The sequence below is a fragment of the Rhea americana genome, unplaced genomic scaffold (genome assembly GCF_003343005.1).
Source record: "Rhea americana isolate MKP2758 unplaced genomic scaffold, rheAme1 scaffold_37, whole genome shotgun sequence".
In the NCBI taxonomy this organism is placed as follows: domain Eukaryota; kingdom Metazoa; phylum Chordata; class Aves; order Rheiformes; family Rheidae; genus Rhea; species Rhea americana.
In genome coordinates this window covers 3,593,749-3,615,073 of record NW_028186501.1, presented here as the reverse complement: position 1 = coordinate 3,615,073, position 21,325 = coordinate 3,593,749, and the positions used below count along the sequence as shown (strand labels likewise).

At 39.2% G+C, this 21,325-nt stretch overlaps 2 protein-coding genes across 2 annotated transcripts in view; one reads left to right on the top strand and one right to left on the bottom strand.

Moving 5' to 3' along the window:
* SEC24A (SEC24 homolog A, COPII component) overlaps positions 1-3,163 on the bottom strand; it is a 29,798-nt gene extending 26,635 nt beyond the window's left edge. Inside the window, exons 1-3 of the mRNA XM_085312671.1 lie at positions 3,114-3,163; positions 976-1,026; positions 124-245 (exon numbers count right to left, since the gene is read on the bottom strand). Coding sequence (XP_085168797.1) covers positions 124-245; positions 976-1,026; positions 3,114-3,163 — 223 coding nt within the window. The remainder of the gene's footprint in view (positions 1-123; positions 246-975; positions 1,027-3,113) is intronic.
* On the top strand, positions 2,143-18,377 carry SAR1B (secretion associated Ras related GTPase 1B). The gene is made up of 7 exons (XM_085312798.1): positions 2,143-2,238; positions 7,735-7,808; positions 11,828-11,947; positions 12,743-12,808; positions 13,420-13,523; positions 14,034-14,165; positions 15,302-18,377. Exons 2-7 carry the CDS (start codon positions 7,751-7,753, stop codon positions 15,416-15,418), a joined length of 597 nt encoding a protein of 198 aa, XP_085168924.1. The 5' UTR covers positions 2,143-2,238; positions 7,735-7,750; the 3' UTR covers positions 15,419-18,377.
* Positions 18,378-21,325: the final 2,948 nt, after the last annotated feature.

Below are 21,325 nucleotides of genomic sequence, written 5' to 3'. Positions count from 1 at the left end.
GGCGGGGCCCCTCGAGCCCCCTCAGGGTGACACTGCGTTTCCCGCAACCCTGCTCAGAATTAAAAAAACAAACAAAAAACCCCACCAAACCTAACGCTGCTCGCGCCGCGCACCGTAACGCACCTGCGGGGCCATCTGGTGCGAACGAGGGGGCCAAGGCCTGACTCAGCGCCCGCCGGAGCGTGCGAGGAGCCTCTGCGCCGCGTCTGCGCCGCGTCCACTGCGGCACCCGCTCGTTCCTCTTTCTGCATTAACGTCCTTAATCCAGCATCAAGGGGAATGTCCCTAGACTAGGAACGATAAGAGCCGGAGGTGTTCTTTCATCGTGCACCAGAGATAGTGGCCTTAATTTTTAGTACTGTTTCTAAGTCGCRTGCTGTTTAGCCTTGTTTATTGGAAATTCTCCATCGCATCGCTGGGAGAGCGGGTAAACCCTCCTGTGAATTTCCTTCCTCGCTTCCATTGGCACTGGGGGACTCAGGTCTGCTGCTCTCATAGCAGTGTGTGTTAAAAATAATAATTTTATAAAAGGATGAAGGCTTTAAATACAGTAAAATCCCTTAAATAAGGCCTTAAATTCCACTGTTTGCATCTGTCCACTACACAAAGGATTTTAGAGCTCACACGGGGGAGACTTACAGCACCCAAGAAACTGYAGTGTAGACGTTTGGGGGTCCGTTCTGACCAAGAAAATCTCATCTACATACAGCGTATTACGCATCATCATTTGAAACACCAAGCATATTTTGCTGTAATCTGATTCTAGATGCCAACCAACTACAGAGCAGCAAAAAAGTGTGGATATTGGCATTTTATATTGGCAGAAGTGTGGAGAGTATTAAAAGAAATCCCAATATGGACTCATCTTCAAATACAGATTGAGATGTCAYTATGCGTTATTAAACGTTTCCTTTTGCATCTCTTGACAAATAATATGCTTCACCATGGGACGGTTTTGCTAAGTATAGTCAATACCGGACTTTGTATTCATCAATGCCGTGCCAGTCTGCTTTTGTAGTATCACTTCTGTCAGCACAGGGGAATTGGGATGAGCTTATTTAGCCAGTTACAGCTTACGAGGGCTCTGCAGTTGKTATTGTAGCAAGGATGTTCACCAGTTCCTGCAACAAGTGAAGATCTTTTCCTCTTGCTGGGGAGGATAATGGTTGGAATTTCTCTTTATCTGCTTGTTATATTTTCACATTCTGCTATAGCTGTGAAGAGGTTTTGCACAATATAAGGAGAAACTGTTTAAACCTCAATATTTGCCTCATTGTATTACTCTGCAGAGTTGCCTGTAAACATACCCAATGGAAATATCTTACTCTAAGAATCCACTGAAGGTCTAAGACACAGTACATATTTCCRGGCTGGTTCCATTTTTTTAAGAGGATTTTTATCAAACAGAATACAAATGTGCAATAAATATTGCAAAGCTGTTGGGTTCACTTCTGCAAATACGTGCGGATGACTTYTTGCTTCAAGAACCTCTTCCTTATAAACCTTCCTCATGAGAAGCTGTAAAGTGCAACATCACTAAAGCTTGAAAACCACAAGCAGACACGATGGGCTGAACCAAATACTTCCTACGCTGAGATTTTAAAAACCARTTGCTTTTAGTGTGGTCATAGTTCACATCAGCGCCTTAGAGCAGGAACTGGCGGCAAGACCTTCAAAAGCAACATCAGGATTTCGGTCGCCACGGTTTGACACCTCTTGAACGTCGGAAAATCCACCTCAGAAAATCACGGGGGGGGGGGTGGCATCCCCCCGGGATAAAACCAAGCAGAACAGAATGCGGCATCCGCAAATCCATGCCGGTTTCTAGAAAGTCACCGCTTGTAAAGGACCTCGAAAAGAAACGCGCCTGCGAGACAACCCGCAGCACCGCTCCCGCCCCCCCGAGCGCCGGGGGAGGCCCCGGGAGGCCGCCGGGGCGGCGCGACAGCCGCGGGGCTCCCGCGCCGGGGGGGCGGCACGGCTGCGGCGTTCCCGCGCCGGCGGGCTCCGGCTGCAGCCCGCCCGCGGGGAAGCGTTTGGCCGTAATTCGAGCGGAATTGGTGACTTTCTGCCGCGCGCGACCGCCCGTTTCCCGCTGGGGCGGGGCCGGAAGTAGCTGGACGCGGCGGGGGCCGGAAGTGACGGAAGGGAAGTGACGCAAGGGAAGCGGCGCGGCGGGGTGGGCGCAGCCGCGGGGTGCCGGCGGCAGCGGCGCGCAGCTGGGGCCCAGGCGCGGCGGTGAGTCGGGGGCCGCGGGCGCCCGGCGGTGCGGGGGGCCGCGGGCCGCGCTCCCCCGAGCCGCCCCCGCTGCGCAGGGCCGGCGGTGGCGGTGGCGGGGCCCTGCCCTGCCCTGCCCTGCCGGCCCCCGCGGCGGGGAGCGCCTCGCCAAGCCGGTCGGTCTCGGTGCGCTGTCGGGGGGAGGAGGCCGCGGCGCCTCGGTGACCTCGCGGCCGGGCGAGGGGTTTTTTCCGAGTTTCCCTCGGCTGGAAGCGGCGCGGTCCGCGGGGCCAAGCCGTGGCCGGCGCCTCGGGAGCGTTCCGCCGCGGTTTCCGCGGGGAGCGGGTCTCCCGCAGGTTCCGTCCCCTCAGGGTCGGGGCCTGCCGGAGCCTGGGTCAGCGGAGCGCCGCGGCGGGCCCCGCTGATGGGGTCGCGGCAAGGCTGGCGGGACCCAAAGGTTGTGACAGAGATAGAGGTGAAGAAGAGCCGGGGGGGGGGGCTCCTCCCCTCCTCCCAAACACGCGTATTTTCTGTCACTCCATGCAACCGTTCTGCCCTTTTGATCAAGCGTTAAATATTGCTGAAAGACGAYACCTTCAGTTCCTGTAGTAGTTCTTTGCTTTTGCTGTAAAATACATCAATACTTCCTATAGGCTGCTGTTTTCCTACCATTACTCTTTTTTCTTCATTACTCAGAAAACAATAAAGAGATCCACTGTTCTCTTTGGTGATAATGCTGTAAGGCAACAGCTATGAATACTAAAATGAGATGTGACTATTGCTTTTGCAGACATTCAGAACCGTGGCAGACTAGTGGATATTTTTTTTTGTTGAATCTTCATTCTAATTTAAGTGTGTCATTATTATACTTCCTGAAGGAAAAAAAAATAACTCACTTGTAAATAGAATTTGAATTAATTTCCACAGCATCTGTGGAATGGCCCATTGCCTCTGAAAACTGTGAATCAGGCTTCCTGTAATGATACTCATTACCCTTCTTCCCCTCATCTGCCTAACTGCAAGCATTTMTTTTAGTTTCCTTTTATTTTTGCTCATTCTGCAAAGAGCCCTCTGGAGTTGTACAGGCTTTCCTGTCTCTTTTTCTTAGAGATACTTGCCCATGTACCTAACTTCAGTTAGATTCATCTTTTATGACTATTTGTCAATTTCCCTTTTTAGTCCTGTCTCATGTTTCACTTTGGTATTTGTGATTTCCAAGAGTGCATTTGTAAATATTCTATTTTAATCTACAAATGTTTACAGCTTTTTTCTGTAGTTGTTTGGCATGTTGTGATGGTCTGTCAAGATTTGTTCTGAATACTGTATTTTTTAAAAAACGAAAAAAAAGATTAGTTTTTCTGAACTCTCAAAAATGATTTGCTCTCAGACTGATTAAAATACCAAAAGCAAATATATGCTGTTAGTTCGCTTTCAAACTTCCTCCCTCTCCTCAGCTTTGAAAAGATAATATCAAAATGCAGTTTTCTATCAAAGAATACCCTCTACTGTAGAAGGCATATACCATTTCATTCACGGAATTTGCTATGGATTTTGGTTTCTGTTGTCAGTGATGACACTTCACAATGTTAAAATGATCATATGTGAAATGATCATTTGAAGTGATGCTATTTATACTGTACAAAAAAAAGCAAATACAGTCTTAAAATAAGAATTTAAACACTTGTTTGTAAGCTGTTTTTAGAAGAGTGTGTTTTCAAACTTGCTGTAGCTCTGAGCRCATGGTTAGTTGAGACTGTGTTGGATAGAGGTTTGTTTTTCAGCTGTTGTTAATAGTACCCACCCAGGCACAGTGGAATGCATTTCCACTTATTGCAAGAGGCGTTATAGTTGAATGTAACCAGCTGCTGTTTCATAATTGTTCCTGTATATTTAAAACTGTCTTTAAAAGCCTGATATCCGCTGTTATCTAAAGCTTTACAGATTTTTAGAAATAAGCATCGTACTAACTGGTTCTGAAATTTGGCTAGCCTAGCCTTTCTAGCGTTTTTGGCTAGAAAAAGGCGGAGCCAGAGAAGGAAAGAAGTTCCTCGCTTTTTAAAATATAACAGAATTATCTGTGAACARATTTGTTTGCCGGTCTTTTCTGTCAGCAACATTCTCTTTAGGAGATTATCTCAGGATATTACTAAAGGTATTTGGCAGGCATTCTGGTTCACTGCAATCAGAAGGTGGCCGCTAGTAAGTGAACTGTTTTTATTGGTCTGTGGAGTGTCTTACAAGGCTCCACAGAAATTACAAAATGATGCTTTACTTAAGAAAGCTTAGGACATCATGGTAGCCAGGGTCAGAGACATTTTGAAGTGATAACCATCTGTTATTGACTTGATACTAGAAAATTACTTTCATATTTTGTTAAGGAGGTATGAACAAATAAGTTGGGGATGTCTATAAAAATAGTTGGCATCCAAAGTGGTCACAGGTCCATTAAACTTTGTTATTAAAAATTCCTATATGCTCGCCACTGATTATTTTTGAGGCAACCCTTGAAATAACCCTAAAATAGTTGGTATTTTTGTCTTAATTGTGGCTTGTGAACGGTAATTGCTAGTGTTTTCATTGTTCCTTTTTTTTTGTGTGTGTGTGTTTTTAATATGGACCTGAACGTTTGAGATCATTTATACTGCAAAAACTTCGCTGCTTTCCTTAATTTTGTCATTCCGTGACTTTGCCTTGTTAGCAGCATAATAGTTCTTGATATTGATGCAGAGCTTCTAACATTTTATTTCTTTCATTTGACACCTGTATTAATTGTGTATTTTTTTTTCCTGTGTGATAAGAGTAGATTTGCTATCTCTATCCAAATATTATTGGTGTACCTTTATAATTAACTGTAATTTTTTTTCCATTTTGTAGGAGTGTTTTCCTTTAAGCACTGCTGGCTGATTCTACAGCTGTTTTTGGTGTATTTGGATAGCTCTGATTTTAGAATTACTTTTTCTATGGTGATGGAAATTTAACCCTTGTTACTGTCACTTGATCTGTGTTTGCAGAATAATCCTGTTCTCCTATTAATAGTTTGAATCTTGCCTCTAATTACATTTTCAATAACGCATTAAAGATTTTTTTTTCTTTTGTCCATGAGCTTCATAGGTGGAAAAGGACCATGTCAGGTTAATATAACTAAAATATTCTCACCTCAGTAATATGAACAGCTCTCTTACATCACACTTTGCACTAGTTTGTAGGTTATTTGAGTAGATCATTTTTCTAAGCCTCATAGAGGCTTTTCTTYGTCGGTATTTTGTTCGAGCAATAAATAAATCTGCTGACGTGCATGTTCTGCCATGTTTGCTTATTCTTGACCTTTGCTTTTCAGACACGCAAGTGACAGTTTCAGTCATGATGTTGGGTAATTAGGTGTTTATGCATTGACAAGCTTATTTGATTTTTGTTCTTAAATTCTTCTTCTGTTACATTTGTTACATTGTTACAGTTGTTCAAAGTAACATAGAATATAGGTAAGATTATAGGGCGGGCTAGCTGTGAAAAAACAAGGGTTCCTAACGCTTTGTCATCTTGAATCAGGGAGGCAAATGCGGGCTGACCAGATTTTGTTCCAGGGCAAGGAAAGATAATGAAAATAGTCTTTCCTCTTCTTTCCCTTTTGTATTTCTATGATATATCTGTTACTGTGCAGTGAAAAACTCAGCTTATTGTCATGAGTGTAATTGTTAAGAGAAAGACAGACGTGCAGATTTTGGTCTGGTACTGACCAAATACTTTGTGCAATGCTTCTAAGTCAGCTTGTGAAGCCACAAGGTATCACTGCAGCATAGAAACAAACACTCGTGCAAGGGAAGCCTGCAGGCAGTGTGGAGAGTTTTGTCGTGAGGCCTTTGGAAGCTATGCTTAGCAGTTCAGTCCGGTTTCTCAAAGATATTTGGACTCTTAATTTCCGCTGCCTTTAGCAGGAGTTGAGTGCTCCAACATGAATTAGCTAACTGAATACTTCTAAGGGTCTTGTCCTTCAGTCTTTCAAGAGGCTTCATACTAGATACTAGTTCACTAGGCTCAACTGGTGCTTTCAGTGTGATTATCCTTACTTTAGCTAATGAGCAAATTAAGATGAAAGTTAAGAAATTAATTGCTCATGGGTGTGCAATGAAGCGTGACAAGCTGCATACTTGCATCTCAAAGCATTACTTCAGAAATGATGTTTGTCTCACTTCTGTGCTACATGAATGTTGATCATCTTAGAACATTTGGGATGTGAGAGCACTCCTTGAATGCCCTTGCTGTGGATGGCTGCGAAGAGATTGCTGTATCTCCAGTTGAAGAGAGATGTCTTCTGGGACAAGAAATTATGCCGTATGATCCTGTTCTGGCCATTGCTTACTTCCCAAGGACTAGTGGCAGTATAATTTTTCCTATTCTGGCCACAATGAGTGGATATTTCCTGGAGTAGCAGAGCTTCATCCTGATAATGCGGGGTGTCTTGCCTGTAATGGTCAGAGAAAGGCAATAATGTGTTTTTCTAAATCAGCCTGGACCTCAGAAGTAGGATTGCTTCACAACAACAAAATCATGCCTCCCAAACTAAAGATGTATCCAATATTTTGCCAAAAAGGTTCTAATCTAGAGCACTCTTCTGCAGAGTGTGATAGGTTAGAATCTTTGTAGATCGCATAGTTATATCATGTTTGTATGCATGATTAATATAAATCAGCATTGATTATAAGGCCTTAATCCTCTTGGCAAATGGTTATGTGGGGCTGGTGCAACTAGGATGTTGTTTATAGTCATCTTGACTCTTTTTAAATCAACTCGCTTTTCTTGAGTCTAGTCTGAAAGATTTCAGTTAAAAACATAGTGTTCTAGAGTCCCTTTAAAAAGCATTTTACATTTAAACCTTAAACTGTGGGAGTGCATATAAGGCAGTACAGTAGAGTCGCAACTTTTAAATGGCAATTCCTGTGCTTGGGGTAAATAATTGTTTTCCATTACAAGCCAAACAGATGATGTGCACACAGTAGGTGGGGATTTTTTTTGTTTGTTTGTTCTAAGAACTTCTCTGGATTCAACTTCAGTTAGACTTCAGGGCTTATCACCTCTGCTTCAAACCTAGCAGCTCCAGAGGATGGCAGGAGTGCAGACTCTGCACAGCCATCCCTGCACTGCCCTGCTCCGTTTTTCCTTGGTTGGAAAGTATATGTCTCAACATATACTCTCATATGAAATCTTCAAAGGAACATCACACACCTCCACAAAACCGTACTTAAGACAAAATTATTTTTGCTTATGTTGCTAAGGCCTTTTGTCCTTTCAACCTTCCCTGGGGGAAGGAGAAGGTCTTTGCTGTGAATCAGGTGGTCTGGATTTTGTTGTCCATTTCTGTGTTGCTGGGTCACTTTATCTGTCTGTAATAYAGTTTACCAAAGCTAAATTGCTTTTGGATTTTTCATTCAGTACTTTGAATTCCTTTGTTTTCTGTAGCTGTCTTACAATACGTAATGTACTGTTCTAACTGTACTTAAATACATTTTCTGTTTATTTCAGACTATAAGATTCAGATATGTCCTTCATATTTGATTGGATTTACAGTGGTTTCAGTAGTGTATTACAGTTTTTAGGTAAGTTTTTTGTTATTTTTGTGTTATTCTTGTATAATATATCTGTTGACCTCTGCTATCGTAAACATATGACCAGTTAAGCAATAATATTTGTTTTGGTGTATATTCAGCAAAACTCAAACAAAAGATTCACTTATCAAAACTGAGTATTTCCAGAGCATGCTCTCCACTCATTCTTATGTTAATCTTGTTTGATTCTTTAATTATTCTACCTTTTTTCACTGTTGCAAAGAACTGAACTCAGTTATCTCAGTTAATATCTCAGTTCTTTTGCACATTGAGGTATCACTTGAGAGCTCAATCATGGGGGACCACTGTCAAAAATTAATGCCAGATTTTGAAGCCATTGCTCATGTTCAGCAGTGGTTTATTCTGTGACTGATGTCACTGAAATCAGTGTGACTATTAGAAGGTTTAGTGGCATCAGCTGAAGAGTGTCAGGAAAGTATTTTCTGGCCACAAAAGAGCCTGCAATCCGTGTTGATCCAAGGTGAAATAATACATTGTGCAAAACGGAAAAAGAGGAGGAAGGAGAATGTTAGAATACTAAGAAGAGGAACAAAGTTACAGGGAATATAGGTAAAGGCACAGTTTACAAATTTCAAAGATTTTAAGTAAATAAAAAGCAATTGAAATTAATGAATCATGGCAAGTTCTGCCACCTGCCTTTATCAGTTGAAAGTTTAAACTTTTCACTGGATGTTAGAACCTTGGCCTACTATCAAAATATTAGCCAGTGAAATTTTAACTAAGTTGACTAATCTTTCTTATCTCCTCTTACTTAGTCAAGCAGTGATTTTTGCATGTTAGCCCACTTTCCTATACCCTGTGCATACAAAGTCTAATTCTAGCGAGAGATACTGAAGCCTGAAATAGAAAGGAGAATTATGTTCAATATGTCCCTGTTTTTCTAGAAGAAAACACTTTCTCTTTTTATTCTCATATATATTTTTTTTTTCAGTTGAAGAAGGTTGAATAGATCATAGCATTTGAGAGACTCCCTGCAGTGCCCTGTGCTGTCTTCTTGTGAGCCCAGCTAGATCACTGTGCATTCTAAAAGTGTGTCTGTGAAAAGATGCTTTGCTTAAGGAACCTTTTGGTATATACTCCAATTTTTGCATAGCTAATAGTTGAAGTGTTACTGCTTGTTCAGTTCATGTTGTTATGAAGAACTCCCAGAAAGTATTTGTGAAAGGTTTTAGGGAGGCTGATGGCACCTGATTTGAGAGCAGGTGTTCCGAAATGTCCAGACTGAATGCCACAAAAGCTCACTGTTTTAGTATGGTTTAGTTCTCTTTCATTTTACTTGTAAGTGTGAACTGTAGTTTATCTTGTGATATCTTGTGATAAGTTAATATATGAAAAAGTTTGTCCATTTCTTCTTTCTCTGTAAACATTAATACTTTCTCCTCTACTCTGTAGTTTAGTAGTTGATATAATTTGGGCATATGAGGAGGTGATTTGGGGAGTGAGAAGTATTATATTTGAAAAGAACTGGGAAGGCATACTCTACAATAACATACCTGCAGCAGTAAAGATTACTAATGAAATAATCTGAGGAAAATGAAAGAATATTCTTTCTTGTATGTTATAAAACATGCGCTGCTGGAATGCAATTCCAGAGATTAGTTTAAAGGTAGGAGAAAAGGTGAGCAAATAGTCGCAGTGTAAAGGTCAGCCAGATAGAGGCATATATGAGCCAGGAATGCTGTGGCATCTAAGGAGGTGTCTGAGCTACCATCTATATAACATCGTTATTTAAAATCTCACAAAATAAAGTAGATGTAAGAATAATGCATTTGATCAGAAGCCATTGCTGGTTTAGCTGTCACTGGGTGTAAGCTGGGAAGGATCTCTTCTCATCTGAAGCCTTCCTCTTTCAATGAAGTGATGAGTGCTACTGTTTCCCCTTCTTAGAAGAAAAATATCAGTATGTTAGAAATAATGCGTAAGTTGGATGGTGCTTGATGTCTCCAGATGTAGCTGCCAGACTGAGCTAGGCTGTGTGACCGCAGGGGATGTAGCAGAACAGAGACCTCAGAGCAACCCGAACCTCTGCCTGGAAGAAAAAATAAATTACAGGTTCCAGAAACTGATGTTCCTGGGTCATCCTGCTGTCCACTCAGCTTGAAACGTACAACCTGGGGAGCCTTTTTAATGCGACCTTAACTGCTGCAAGACCGGCTTTCTCCGTGGCCCTGCCGGTAGGCAGGTTTCGGCACGTGGCCAGGGGATCGGGGTTAGTTGTTCCTGCAGCAGGCTGCACRGTGAAGCGTGGGCGCTATGGCAACAGGACAGCTCAGCTTCAGCAGTGAAATCTGATTGTGTACTTCCTGAAGCATTTCTGTTTTGTCACAGTGGCTGAAGAACAAAGTTTTCAGTGTATTACRAAGTATCGTGATAAAATGGCGTTTCCTGGTAGAAGATCCTGGTGACTTAAACATCCTCATACTATGATATTTGGCTATATTTTGCAGTTCTTTTGACACAAGAATGGAGACTTCTATTAGGAACCTAGCCTATTTTTGTCTTTAAAGAAAATGTAATTTCAGTAGATATTCTTCCCCTCCCCTACACACACCCTTTTCTTTAGTACTTCTGGCTATTCTGCCTTCTTGAGCACTCTTGAAGACAATGGGGCCAGTAGTGGTTCCTAAGAAAATGTGTAATGTTTAATATCTAGGCCACAGCTCTTGGAAGAGGGAATAAGGAAAGATTTTCTGCTTAAAAAAAGGAACAGCTAAAAGATTCTTCATTAGATTCCATTAAAAAATCACATTCTGTACTGAAAACCTATCTTAAAGTTGTTTTATATTGAGTGTCAGTAAATTTGAAGCAGAGAAAAATAATTCTGATACAGGATATGCTGGCAAATTTAAGAGAATCACCCTTTCAAAATCTCAAACTTGAGAAAAAATATTTTCCTCTCCTTTACACCAACTGTTGTATTTACTGTCAAAAATAGAGAAAGAAAGGGGAGTGTGCATTTTTATTAAGATGACTATTAGCGAACACAAAACTCCTTATTCCTGTTATTAAAGTATTATCACTTAACAGCAAATGTGTCAGAACTGCACTGATGATGTGTCAGAATTGTACATCTGTACAGTTCAGCTGGGGGTATGGGTGAAAACTACTTTTGTCAAAAGAATATGGGGGACAAAACAGACGAATTCCTACATGTGCAAGTTATGACTATTGACGTTGAAAGTGGTTGCTCTATAATTTACCTACTGTGGTGTGTATTCTTTTCACTTGGAACAAATTTTTAGTCATAACTGTGGAGGTAGCTGAACACAACACCCTCTGCTTCAAATCCAGGATACTGATATTTTAGGATTTGCTGTTTTCCATATACCCTTATCCCTCTGCCCTGCACATCCTGGGGAGTTCCGCCTTCTGAGAGCAAAATGGTTCTTCTGCTAGGGCAGAGTAAGCTACACTGGCAAAATTTAGTCCTTTTTTGTTTTGGTCTTGTGAAGGTAATGTAAATGCATTTATGTATGTGACATTTTTACATCAGTTGTGTGTGTCTTCTCCCAAAACGTTACTAGGTATCACTACTAGGCTGACAAGATGCAGCTGTAAGTGCAGATTGTACTAGTAGAAGAATCATGATAAAAGGCATTGATAAAGCGTACTGTGAGGCTTGGATGGTCTATATTTTATACCATGACTGTAAAACTCTGGACCTGCAAGCAAATTGATTACCAGTGTTAGAAATACAGTGATTGCATGCAGCTGCGTTAATTAGCAATCGCACACCTTTTCACTGCTGGCTTTCATACCCATGTTGGCAGAAATCTGTAAGACATACAGGAAGGTATTTTGATTTTGCAGGTTAGCAGATATCACATAATCTGAGACAGCCGTATGCTTAGGATTGCTTGAGTATATGAATGCTGTCAGTCTAGATATATGTATTTTATAGGTACATGATCTGTATTCCTGTCAGACAATGTTGTTATGGTAATACTTCTGATTTAACTGATCATTCAGGAGGTCCTTCTTTTTCATAGGACTGTACAAGAAAACAGGCAAGCTAGTATTCCTTGGACTGGACAATGCTGGAAAAACTACACTGCTGCACATGCTCAAAGATGACAGACTGGGACAACATGTCCCCACATTACACCCCAGTAAGTTAGYATTCCTAGTTCCATAGCAATAGAAAGTATTTAAAGTGTTATAGGAAAAAGCAGTTTCTTACTATACATTGCAAGAGAAAAACTGGGGAGAAACAAAGGACTTTGGGGRGTCAGAACCCATTCAGGCAAATCACAATTGATAGTTCAAGTAATATTAAAAACAAAAAAATGTGGGATAGTTCAAAGTGGTTTATTTAAAGTTAAGAGGCAAGTAACAAGCAGAGAAATGGGACTGTGAGTCTAGATTACAGAAGCTGCAGCTTCATAGCAGCTTCTCTATCTAKCTGAAGAATCAGCATTTATGTACAGTTTTAATTTTTGTTGACTAAAAAGTTGCTATGAAATTATCATGGTAGCCTTGCCRGAGAAAAAGTTCAACCTGGGTTAGAGTGGGATGGATGAAGTCCAGTAAGGATGTGATAAACTGGGGAAGGACATGAAGAGKAGAAACCTTGAACAGTATTTTATATGAAATTTCATCTCAGGGTAAAACAGATGTCACAGCCAACTATTTTGTGTCACATTTAGTGATAAATAATGTCCAAACATTTTCTGTTTATTTTCTTAACATTGTATATATCTTATATGTGTTTTAACAGTTAATAGCATTCTGTTATACAAATGTGTGTCATTGATTTTTGAGAGAACCCACATTGGTCTGGTTTAATTTTTGAATAACAAAATATTGAACACCATAAAGACAAAAAGTAAAGTCTGCATCCCAGAAAATTAGACTATTCCAATATTTTATATGATCTTCAGAAACATAATTCTGTGTGTTTCTAGCTTCAGAAGAGCTGACAATTGCTGGCATGACTTTCACTACATTTGATCTGGGTGGACATGCCCAAGGTAAGAGAATATGTTGACTCATGAAACTACACTGAATTAAGTTAAAGAATTGTCTGTAGTCAGTTTGTTTCAAATCAGAGATATGACTATGCTGCAAAAAAGAACTTCCCATGTTTTCTTTGACAGCATAAAAAGCATTCCCTGTTTTGTTGTCCGTCTCCACCATACGTTACGCTCCGTAATACAGYTTGGAAAAAGCTGCAGTAGAGCAAAAATATCTGACCAATATCTGTATTTTGAGGAGTAGTAGTTTGTTTTTGCTTCAGCAAAACTTAACCTTTAACCTCTGTGGTTTAAACTTAATCTTTACTTTAACCTTTAAACTGTATGGTTTAAATTTACCTTTGCTGGCATAATTCTTGGGGTAACACAAAAKGTTTTAGTACGTGTGTGTGCATGTGGGATAGATAAATCAGAGTGGTGATAACAGTAGAGGAAATATTTTTGCTTTATTATTATTTCAAGCTCTTTAAAAGATGAAATTCCATTTTAAAGGTTGACAACATAAGCTATTAAAAAAAAAGCCACTGTTGCCTCCTAATTATTGATGTGCATTACTCTGAATCTTGAGATAATTTTTTTGTTGTTTTTAATTCACATCTTCCCTACAGCTCGCAGAGTGTGGAAAAACTATCTGCCTGCTATTAACGGCATTGTGTTCTTGGTGGACTGTGCAGATCATGAAAGATTGCTTGAATCAAAAGAAGAACTTGATGTAAGTTTAAATAAGTTTTTGAAAGTTTGAACTTCTAAGAATTAAGCTCAATATCCAGCAGAACTCTCTTGCCACCTAGTCAGGAGTAGCAGCATTTTGACATTCTGCATCTTTGTTCTCATCTAGCTGTATTTTGGTTTTGGCACCCTCTGCTTAACAYGCATTGCTGCATGCATTTAAGTGCCCTGGTAGTGAACACTTTATTCTGCTGGTTATATCAGTATCACTCCTTTTGCAATATATTCTGTACTAGGAATAGATATTTTTATTTCTTTTTTCCCCAAGCACATTAAATGATTCCCATAAATTAATTTTGATGCACTAAACAGCACATTTAATCTAAGCATGAGTTTTTGCATCTGTTGGTGTTTAGAAAGGCCAATACTTAATATTTGTACTCAATAAACAATATTTAATGCTATTCTCCTGTTAATATTTTATCTCTCTGAAAACCCCTGAAACAAACTGTATTTTAAATTAGTCTCTCCTCTTCTCTTTTTCCCTTTGTAGTCACTAATGACAGATGAAACAATTGCTAATGTGCCTATCCTAATTCTCGGTAACAAGATTGACAGACCTGAAGCCATCAGCGAAGAGAGGTTGCGAGAGACGTTTGGTCTGTATGGCCAGACAACAGGAAAGGTAATGCTCCTTTTCCTGTTAGGGAGCTTGTGTTTGCCTTCATTTGTATGTAGGCCTCAATTCATTCCAGCTATGCAAAATAAATGTTTGTTTGTTTGTTTAATTTATAAAATAATTAACATATCAGCTGTATATGGAATAAATTCTGGGGTCTCTCTCTTTTGTATTAGAGACATCTCTGCTGCAGCTTTTAGCTTTTAGGGTGGCTTTGAAAATGATTAATTGTACCTAGTAGGGTATTTTTTAGTACTTACTTTCCTATACAATACTTCTACAAGGTGAGCAAGTTTTCAGAGGCTATAGTTCTGGTAAGAACTGCAAGAGAAAAATAGTTAAAGTCTTTCAGTAAGTGACTCTTCTAATTTATAGGGCAGATTTAGTAAAATRTGTTACTTAATGTGTTTATCTAAGGTTTAGAAGTAGATTTATACCATTGTAGCAATCCAAGTTTGTAGGAGAGTTGTGAAAAAAGTTCCTACTGGCATCTGTAGCAATAACATAGATTTATATTACGAATCTTTGTGATAYTTGATCTTTTTAATTTAAAGTAAATACATTATGCTAGTTTTAGCAGATATTTGGGTGCAGGGGATTAGAAACAGTTTGCTCCAGTGTTGTTTGTCCTTGGGAAACGACCTCCCTTGATGTAGTGATGTTACACGCTAGCTGCCCTGCAGCTGACGATCCGTTCTGGTGTAACTTCCATCTCAGCTTACATGAGATGACCAGCAGTGGGGCTGTGCTAGGAGGGCACCCCGGTCTTGTAATTTCTCTTCACTGTGTTCTGAGGTGCTTCACAGAGTTCGGTGCAGTCAGAGTTTATGTTGAACAGAAGTAAATCCTTACCTCTTGTATTCCAAGCGAAAAGCATCTATGCAGATGCTTACTCTTGTGTGCTGGCTTTGTGTACTTCATGCTCTCCAAATGTAGTGGAGGCATGTGAAAATATGCGCAATGTATTTCGTAAGTGATTTTAATCCTGGTGATATGGCTAATTTTTTTTGACTAATTTATTTTCTAAAATTCTAATATTTTAACACAAGTTGAAAAACAACATTCTGTAGAAACAATGTTCATGTGAAGTAGCTATCTTTTATAAAAATACTATAATTTGGAATGCTTTTGTCTCTTTTCAGGGCAATGTACCATTGAAAGAACTGAATGCAAGGCCACTAGAAGTGTTTATGTGTAGCGTGCTGAAGAGACAAGGCTATGGAGAAGGATTTCGTTGGATGGCACAGTACATTGATTAATGCCAAAATCACATTAGTATATTCTGTCCCATGTTTGAATATTAAGTCTGCTCCTTATTTAATCACTCAGTGTACGTAACTTGAATTCATTTGACTGTTTAGTTATAAAAACATATGTTTTTAGATAATTATATCATCTATGCTAAATTGTGAGGATGGAAAAATAATTTCGAGCAAGTTTGTAAGTTTAAGTACCACAACATGTTAGCTTTCTGATTCCATACAAATTCTTTTGCAACTTTTAATTTAACAAGTCTCCAGCACCATTTTTTGACAGAGCAACTTTCCAGTACAGTATGTTTTGAACGCACTTTTTAACAGCTAAAAACTACAGACATGTGAAAACTATTTAATGCTTATCATGTTAAATTTTTTTATGTACTTTTTTGAAACTGGTTTTATAACTTTAGAGTATATAACCATCTTTCAAGGAATAATAAATAATTAGTTGATGGATAATTGCATGATGCCTTACAGTTTTCAATAATATACTTTCTTATGCAACGTCATGCAATAAATTTAAATCCAATTTTTGGCATCTTTAATGGAAAATGTTTCATTTTAATGTGTCTTAATTAGTAAGGCTGTCTGATCTGAATATGTTGGATATTTTCCTGAAATACAGAAGGCTACAAGGTAGTTCCATTGTATGTTAAAGAGTAAGGGGGATTGTTTTTTGTTACCAGACTACCAAATTGCATTTGTGTTAGGATTTTACATTAATTGAAGATGAATCTAGTCATGTGCCCTTATAACCACCACCTTTAAAAATACATATAACGTAAATCAGCTGTGCCAATGTAAATTTTGAACTAATGACAAAAGTGATGTTATTCAACTGGTATCTTGAAATAGCCCCCCGAAATAACACAAGAAATACAAATTTTACTGAAGAAATTAAAAATAGTACTGCATTAATTAGTCTGCGCTTAATTTAATTAGATTTGGTTCTGCCTGAGGATCTGACTGTAAAATTGCCAGTAAACATTTTGTCATTGTTGTTTGTAAAAATTTGTCAGCCTGCACCCAATTGGACAATTTCATTTTTGATGTTCTGAATTGGGACAAGGTGGATTATTTTCGACGGTTTTGCCCTGAAGCCTAATCAGTGTGGCAGTGGCTGGAGGCCCAGGTGGCTTATTCCTGATCTAGAATTTTGTTATCTTCAGTATTTGTTTCCAGACTTTTATGACTGCTCTTTCTCCATCTTTGAGTGCATTAATTGCCTGAGAGGAAAGCAGATTATTTCGAAGAAGGAGTGTTGACTCATGTGTGTATATCAGCTTCTTGTTGGTATTAGGTGACATTGCCATGGAATTGTGATTTGTGTTTTTGTGTGCTGTAAGATGTTTTACCCTGTAATCGGTCCACTGAAGGTAGGGTTTCAGTTCTAGAATCACCGTTTCACTAAGGTGGGTTTGAGTTTCACTGCAGAATTTTCCTCATGTAAGAGTAAGAACTGATTAAAAAAAGGGGGGTTTCTGAATCCCAAGACTGGGACTTCTTTTACTCACTGTTATAGGTCATTTCCAAAATGCTTTAGGCTTTGTTTTCGATATCCATGGCAGCAAGTGTATTTCTGACTGTCTTGACTTCATCAAGAATTTTGTTTCTTGACCTACTGGTTTGACCTTCAGATTTAAAGCTTAGAGTTTCACTGCTTGCCCAGATTTGGACTTGTGTGATTGAATATTGATGATTAGTTCCTGGTGGTCTTAAATTGTACGTATGAATAAGATGAAATATTTGGAACCTAGCTAACAAATTCCATTTATAACTGAAACCTGTTACTGCACAATCTTATAAAAATCTTAAGCCTAGTTTGTACATGGCAAAGTCATCAAGTGATGGTATCGGGTAGCTTTTTCACATGACTAACGTAAGAGAATTCTTCATTTAAACTAGTGAGCAGCCRTAAAGTAGCATCTGTGTTGCATAAATTAAAACTGCAGATAAGAAATGGCCCATTATCAGCGTGTGGACATTTTGGAAGTTCTTGCTATGTACAGSAGGTATATTTGAGGACATGCCTTTTTTCTGTGTTTTTCTGGTAATAGTTAAAATGCAGTGAAAAACAGCTAAATCAACTGATGATGTACATATTAAAAATACTTCTTGTAGTCATGCCATGATGTTGGTACAGAAAACTTGGGATTGTGTTGCCTGTGCTAATGGAAATGATGCTGGAAGTGGAGGTGTTCTGCTGCCCCTCTCCTCACTGGCGTGGAGGTGCTCGCAGATCACTGCTGCTGGCTGAGCCGTTGTGTGGGCGTTGAAGCAGAGCAGGGGTCCTCATAACTGTTATTCCAGCCAACTGGAGTGACATTAGTGGAAAGAGATGATAGTATTAAGAATTCAAAAAAATATGGAGGTGATAATTCTTTGTAAGTGTGTATTAAGAGTAAGTCTTAGTGTTATGGAAATACTCAGATTTCATGTTTCATACTGTAAGATGCTAGTTTAAATGTGGTGGTTGTAATAAGGGCATGAAGAAATTTGGACAATATGTTGATTCATCTGGGTTTTGTGATGGTTCCCATTGTGGGAATAGCTGATCACCACTCAGTTAAAAACACAAATAATCTCACTCTGTTTCATTTCATTCAGTAGAAGAAATACCTCTTTTTTTCCATAGGTTGCACTCGGATATGCATATGAACGTGTTTGGGTGTTGTGTGTCTTTGTGTGAAGACTTTATTGATGGAAAGATATACCAATGAAATGAGAGGGGTTTTTTCTGGTGGTTTTCATCTTCCCACCACTTTCYATGCCATTCTGGGGGTTGCTTATTCCCATAATTATGATCAGTCCTATTTATAAAGGAAGCAACTTTCACATCCAAATTCAACTCCTATGAATTTTTTTTGCACTCTTGACTATGCAGATTTCAATTAAACATCATTCTAAAGAATGTGAGATGAAAAAGAAAACTGTCACTAATAAAAATGTTATTTATGAAGTGTCTCAATTTGTTTTTACATCAGTAAAATTGTTTAAGATGAATGAATGAAGATTTTTATGGTAACTACTCCTGACATTATGAACTGTATTTCATTGCAATGACCTCATTCAGTAGCATCCATAAGTAGAATAAGATTTATTTGGCTTGAATTTAATTGAACTTTGGTTTTAGAATGTACTGTATAATTAAGAGGCATCATTGTATTTCTGTCTTGGTTTGATTTTTTTTTTAGCAACAATTACTGAAATTGGAGATGTGAAAGATCTTTGTTTTCGCATTTATCCTCTTGCCAGATCAAGATTATTTCATGAGGTCTATTATTTGATTCTGTATTCAGTGTTCAGGTGCTGTCTATGATGTGCCAAAGATGACCTGTGGCATTCACTGGAATATAATACCTGCATGTATGTGAGCTTTATTGTATTTTAATAATTGGAATTGAACATCAAATAGAACATCTATTACATCTACCGAGTCAGCTCAGAAAAATACTGCTGCTGTTCTTCAATCACAGTGAATTCACAGGTCTGCTTAAATTAGAACTGTTACGCTCTTATTTGTACTGTGAGAATATTTGGTTGCTACCAACCAGAGTCCAATATTTCTATTGACTATGAGATGCTCAGATTTATTGTAAATAATGTAATCATTAGTTATGGACTTACGAGCTGTATTAAAAACAGCAGAATCCGCTGGCTCTCAGCGGGGACATGTAAGTTATCTGCACTTATATAAACCACTTTTTGCACTAGTATCTCAGTGTGGAAGTACACATTTTCTGTTTTGAAATGTGTGTGCTCTAAATGTTTAAAAGCATAATAAACTGCAGAAGAAAAACTAAAGATGAAAATGTTCTTAAACATGTGGTGTTTATTATGTTATTCCATCACATGCTTGAAATTTAAATATCAGGAATAGCAAAATGAAATTCTGACTTGGAGTTTGAAGAAAAGGATTTTTAAATGGGTAGTTATTGTCAAATAATTGCACTATTCAAAAGAGGAAAAAAGTGTGGTGATTAGTACGTGTTCCAGTAACGAGTTTGGGTGTCCTCAGCCGGGCCAAATAATAAATCAGCCTCTTGTTTTCTCAGGTTGCTCCTCAGGTATGCATGGAAGCAAATCCTCAACTCATAAAATTCTTTGAGTATGGAAAAATGCAGTTTCCTTTACTGCAGTCTTAAGATAAAGATCCATTCTTATGAGCAAATATTTGTCCTAGAATTCAGCTCTGGGATCTGCGGTGCTGATGGGATGATGCCGTATGGGAAGTGCCGCTGAGTTTAGGTGCTTATCAAACTGAGGCCACTGGACACTGCGTCTGAGCCCGTCGTGTTCAACACAAACTGCAGGAAAGTAACCTACTGTAGTAAACTATTCTCCAGTGCCAAGTAACTGTTTTCCTCAGTTTACATTTTCCAAACTATTTCTTACTTGACTGTTTTTGAACTAAAAATAGAAATGTCTTTGCTGGTAGGTAGATATGGTAAAATAATGATTTTAAAAAAAAGTATTCCTCAATTTTCTTAAGTCCCCATTTCTTGTGGCAAGTGTCCATCACATTAAGTAATTTATAGTATTTTATAGCATTTAATGTCTTTTATTCCAGGATCTCAAAGCTTTCTACATGCTAATGAAGCCTCAACAACTTGCTGAGGTAGAAAAGCTTTTTATTGTCATTATTTAACGTGTGAAGTAAGTAAGTCCAGAGGGATTATGTCCTACTTGGACACTGCCTTTTACTTAAGTAAAAAGAACTGGAATTGAATTCCTGTCTCCTCCTGACCACCAGCAGCTTGAAATGAAGCAGTACCTTATTTGGCCTGAGCACTGCTTGTCCCTGCTCTAGAGGGAACATTTCATCATGTGCAAGCTACTAAAGACACTATGCAGACCACTTCTAAAACAAGCACTTTTGGGATCACTTCCTCTGATACACCTGTGTATATAGGAGCAAAGATGCTATAAGGTTATACTGTTTGCTSTCAGCTGTACTGCACCGAACTGTGACAGTATTTAGTAAGTAACAGGTTGAGAGAACAACACAAAAATTTGTGGTGTGTGAAGTGGGTGCAAAACTTGAATCCAATTCTGATCTCTGATTTTCTTTTTTTAATGTAAAATGTATATCAATGCTATCCTTGTAAAAGAGGTAATTTGAAGATACTTGGAGCATTTGGATCCATATGCCTGTTGTTGGTACAGCTGTGYGTTAGCCTGTCTGCAAATAAGAATTCATTTTGCTTGGTTGGTTTTCCTCCCTGCAAAGGTGATACTTTGCTGTCAGAGTGATTTGACTAACTCACAGGAGCAGTAGCAGTAGTGAAGTTAACAAAGCCGTGGCAGTAGCTTGGGGCAGATACGAGCTGTTAGTAGATTCAGACTTAATCTTAGCAATTTAATTATACTTGAATACCCAATCCTAGAAGTAGATGTAACCATTTTGTTAACAGCAGGCATAGTGTGACAAGCTATTCTGGGAAGGGATCAGAGTGGCTCTTCCAACAGCGTTTCCAGATGGGGAGGCTGAGCTGGGGAGGAGAACCTRATCTTTTAAAATCATGTCAAGAGGATCCAAAGTAGTTTGGATTTTGTTAGCTTGGATACAGGGCTTCTGAGCAGAGGAAATTGCTTTTTAATACGAATGTGGCTGYGAAGAGGAAGGTCAGAATTTATTTAACAGTTAGTGTTAATTAAAACCATTGCTCACAGTGATAAATCGCGCAGCGGAGTTGCAAGTAGGCTCCTCCCGTAGGTAATGAATAGGSTGGACAAAGGGGGATGAGGGCTCACAAATACCGAATTGTTGTAGATACTATTGCCAGGGCTGACACAGGCTGCCCCGGAGGGTCACGTAGGGATCTTTGGAAAATATGTGACAAAGTTCCACGCTGGCAGCTAATGGCTGGGGGACAGCTGTGCGGTGAAAGGAGGGGAAAAATTAAT